Here is a 4,142-nt window from a genome sequence, read left to right as displayed (position 1 = left end):
TTCAACTCTAGTATAAACAGTTCATATCTCACCTAACACATCTAAATCTACAGTAATTTACTTTCCATTCTTCTGCTTACCTTAAGCAGCAGCTCTGTAACCTCATAGTGTCCATACGAGCATGCATTATGAAGAGGCACAAGACCACTGTATGGAAGAATGCAAATGACAAATTTATTTAAGCAGCATTTTAAAGAGGGAGGAACAATTTTCTCACTACTGAAAGATGAACAGAAATCAAATTAAATCTAAAAATATTTAAGTATTTAAAAATTAAGATTCACAAACCAATGGAAAAATCTAACTTTCCCAAACAACATGTTATTTAGGCTTGGCATTAATTTATTTTTGTTGTCTGAACAGGCCACAGATGTTTAATCTACCACCAGGATTAGCATTAATTGTCTTTGAAATGATCTTTCTTGAAGCTATTAAGGAGGAGAAAAGTCCCATTCCACATTCATTTTGCTCAAGAGAAGGCAGTACTGTTTGTGTCTAAATATGAATTTCTGTTTACTTAAAGTGCTATGTGAAAGGCAAAACTCTCCAGATGATGCTAACAAAACTCCTAGGTGTATTATGAAGATTTCCACGGAAAGCAGACTGAAATTGCTGCTCCAAACTGTGGAATGACCTGACCTTACTCCATTTTTCACAGTACAACCTATTTAACTGTGCAAGATACTTCTAAGAGAGTCTCTATAATTTTTGTACAGCTATATTACTGGAGACCTTATTTAAAAATGACACTAGCAAAGTAAATAACAGGGATCTAGTCATAAGCACAAGATGTAATAAAAAAGTCATGCATTGAAAAGGAGATGCAAAGAGGACAATTTTTACAGAGGACAAAAGCTTAATTCAAGCCAAGCAAGACAGGCTAGTTATGGCTCAACAAATCAGGATGCATAACACACTGAAAACAATAATTAACCCTTCACCATTTTTGAAAAATACAGGGGACGATTCCCAGAATTGCAAAATCAACTCAAAGAGCATGAGGACAGCAAGTACTAGAGAACAGTGTAGACTTAATTTTAAGGTAGATGCTCCCAGAAGCAGCATTGCACTTGTCACAGGAGAGGGAAATTTATTGTGGGGAAATTTTTCAAACTGTTATTTTCCATTGTTACTTTTCTTAATTACAACTTATGGATATAGGTGTGAGTATCCAGTCCATAGAGCACTCAAAAAATCTGTCCTCTTCCAAAATAATGGTAATCTAGCAGGACTGAGGCCTTCAACGTCTCATCAGCAGACAGTCACCGCAGCAAGCCACCGGGCCACTTCTGCAACATTACCCTCCCCTTCTCTTTCCCAGCACATCGTGACTTAGTGCACAACAGCAGTAAGGCAAAGAAAGGACCAGTGGAAACAGAGCTGCTTCCTTGGCTGTGGTCCTCTTCCGGAGTAAGTAGAAGTGACGACCATTTTGAAGATGTGGCACAGTTCCTCAGGACTCTCTCTGAAGTGACCCCACTGAAGAGAATCTATAATCTATAGAACAGGTCTATAATCTATAGTCTATAATCTATAGAACAGGTCTATAAAATCAACGTAACCTAATTCAGCTCCATAAATGATAAGTGACATTTATCTATAGCCTATTTACTTATAAATTATGTATAAATAAGAAATAGGAAGGAAAAACAAAACACCACACTGATTATAAACATGTGATGTTGCTAAAAAAAGTGGGAACTTACTGGGATGTCAAACATTCCTAAGTATGTTTGGGTTAAGTTTAATACAAAGTGTATCATTTTTCCTTTCTTTCCTTCCCCTCCCCGCTCAAGTTCAACTTAATTACTTGTCGTGGTTTAACCTGGCTGGCAACTGAGCACCATGCAGCCGCTCGCTCACTCCCCCCCCCCCCCCCCTCTCTGTGGGATGGGGGAGAGAATCTGAGAAAAGGAAAAAAAAAAGTAAGACCCGTGGGTTGAGATAGAGACAGTTTAATAAGAGAGAAGAATAACAATAGTAATAATAATAATGGTAAGAGAATATACAGAATATATAAAAAACAAGTGATGCACAATGCAATTGCTCACCACCCGCTGACCGATGCCCAGCCCGTCCCGAGCCGCGATCACTCCCCCCGAGCCGCGATCACACTGCCCGAGCTGCGACCACTTTGCCCGCAACCGACTGACGGAACTACCCCCCCTCGAGCATGACGTTATATGGTACGGAATAGCTCTTTGGTCAGTTTGGGTTAGCTGTCCTAGCTGTGCTGTACTCCCAGCTTGTTATGCACCTGGATGAGCAGGAGAAGCTCAAAAAGTCCTTGAGTAGTCTGAGCACTACTTGGCAACAACTGAAAACATCAGTGTGTTATCGACATTCTTCTGATACTAAATCCAAAACACAGCACTACTATGAAGAAAATTAACTCTATCCCAGCCGAAACCAGGACATTACTTTTCATGCTTTCCAAGTAGATCATTCAAACCTCATTATAGCATCTACACTGGAATTTTCTACCAAGTGATGCTGAAATTTCAGAAAGGTGTGAAATACCTAAAATGTGCTTAACAATGCTGGATCTACCTGAATAGGTGTTATACACAGCTTTATTGTGGGGTTTTTTGACTTACGTAATATGTCATCATGCATTTCACAACAATTCTGATCAAAAAAGCCATTGGGGTGAATGTACAGACAAAAGTGCTACAATTAGTCAATCTTCAAGAGTTTAAGTATGCTTTGGAATGGTTTTGGAAAGAAAAAAATTTAAAAAGTGGAGATCTTAGTTTAAAATCTCTTTTAATGCTAGGCTGGACTCAGCAGAAAATGAAGATATAGGAAGTGCCTCAACTTTGCTGATGGAGACAGAACACACACTCATTAATCTCTTACCTCTACGGACTCTGAATACAAAACGCATGCCTTTAACCAAGGGCCCAATTTCTACAATGTTAGGACTAAGCCTTCCTATCAGACCACCATGAGAATCATCACCTTAGAGTTCAGAAATGTATGGCTGAGAACAATGTACAACACCTATCTTTCCAGATTTCTGACTGCTGAGAGCACTTTTTGTTGGTATCAAAACCAGAATAGTTTAATTTAGCTTCTACTGTATCTTGATTTTTCCTGGCAACATCAATCAAGATAGATTTCTGAGGACCACTCGTGAGCACATGAGCGTTATTGACATTACTTAGAATTACGTCCATATATATATATATATATGACAAGATGATGAGACCATAGACAAATTTTTCAATGTATGTTTTTTTCCACAAAGCCCATGTATCTTCTCCCAATCACCTTCCCTAAAATAATGCCATGATTTCACAGGGTTGTCTGCATGGAAGTAAAGACTAAGGTTTGGAAAAAAAATTGAAGGTGTAATAGAAGACTTAAAACAAGTGCAATCACAGCTAATCTGTTATTTGGGCTCTAATAAAAGTTTATTTATGATGAACCACACTCAGATTTTGGAGGCAAATGTTGCATTCTCAGCCAACTATTTGAGATTATGCTGCAATGTGAAACAGAGGAATAATTCTTCACCTTGATTAATACAAAACCAGCCACTGCTGTACACAGATAATAAACCAATTCATCTTACATACCCTTTGTCCTTTGCGTGCACATCTGCACCATGCTGAAGCAGAAGCTGGACTATTCGAACTCTGTTGTAGCCTGCTGCTAGGTGTAAAGGAGTGGACTGCAAAGCAAAACAAAACAAGATGAAGAATGGGAGCCACATAAATTTGAAGTCCTGCAATTCCTGCCAGTTAAGTGCTCTTTGTTTCTCTTACACATACGATCAAGGTAAGTTACTCTTCCCTTCCTTGATTAGCCACATTAACAAATACACAGCACATGCGTACCCTTCCTGCTGCCAAACAAAATAAATGCTCCTTAAGGTGGGGAAGAATCCAAGTATCTCCTAAGGCAGTAAAAAGCTCATCATTTAAAGTTAATTTAAATAATGGCCCAACTTTGTTTTGTTTGGGATTTTTTTGTTTGGGATTTTTTTGTTTGGTGGGTTTGGTTTTTGGGGGTTTTGGTTTTTAGGTTTTTTAATGCTAGATTTATTTTTTTTTTTTAATTATTGAGCAAATTTATGCAGTTCAGGCTGCATACTCACAGGTTACAAAACTGCTTGTATGTACACTTTTGCAACAAGC

The 4,142-nt window shown here is 38.3% G+C and overlaps 1 protein-coding gene across 1 annotated transcript in view; it reads right to left on the bottom strand.

Moving 5' to 3' along the window:
• TNKS (tankyrase) overlaps positions 1-4,142 on the bottom strand; it is a gene marked incomplete at its 5' end in the record, with an annotated part of 142,870 nt that overhangs the window by 41,552 nt on the left and 97,176 nt on the right. The window contains 2 exons of the mRNA XM_035890405.1: positions 81-147; positions 3,582-3,676. Of these exons, the coding sequence (XP_035746298.1) occupies positions 81-147; positions 3,582-3,676 (162 nt within the window). The remainder of the gene's footprint in view (positions 1-80; positions 148-3,581; positions 3,677-4,142) is intronic.

Source organism: Egretta garzetta, unplaced genomic scaffold (assembly GCF_000687185.1).
Source record: "Egretta garzetta isolate BGI_Z169 unplaced genomic scaffold, ASM68718v1 scaffold32, whole genome shotgun sequence".
Classification (NCBI taxonomy): domain Eukaryota; kingdom Metazoa; phylum Chordata; class Aves; order Pelecaniformes; family Ardeidae; genus Egretta; species Egretta garzetta.
This window is presented reverse-complemented; position numbering and strand designations above follow the sequence as displayed.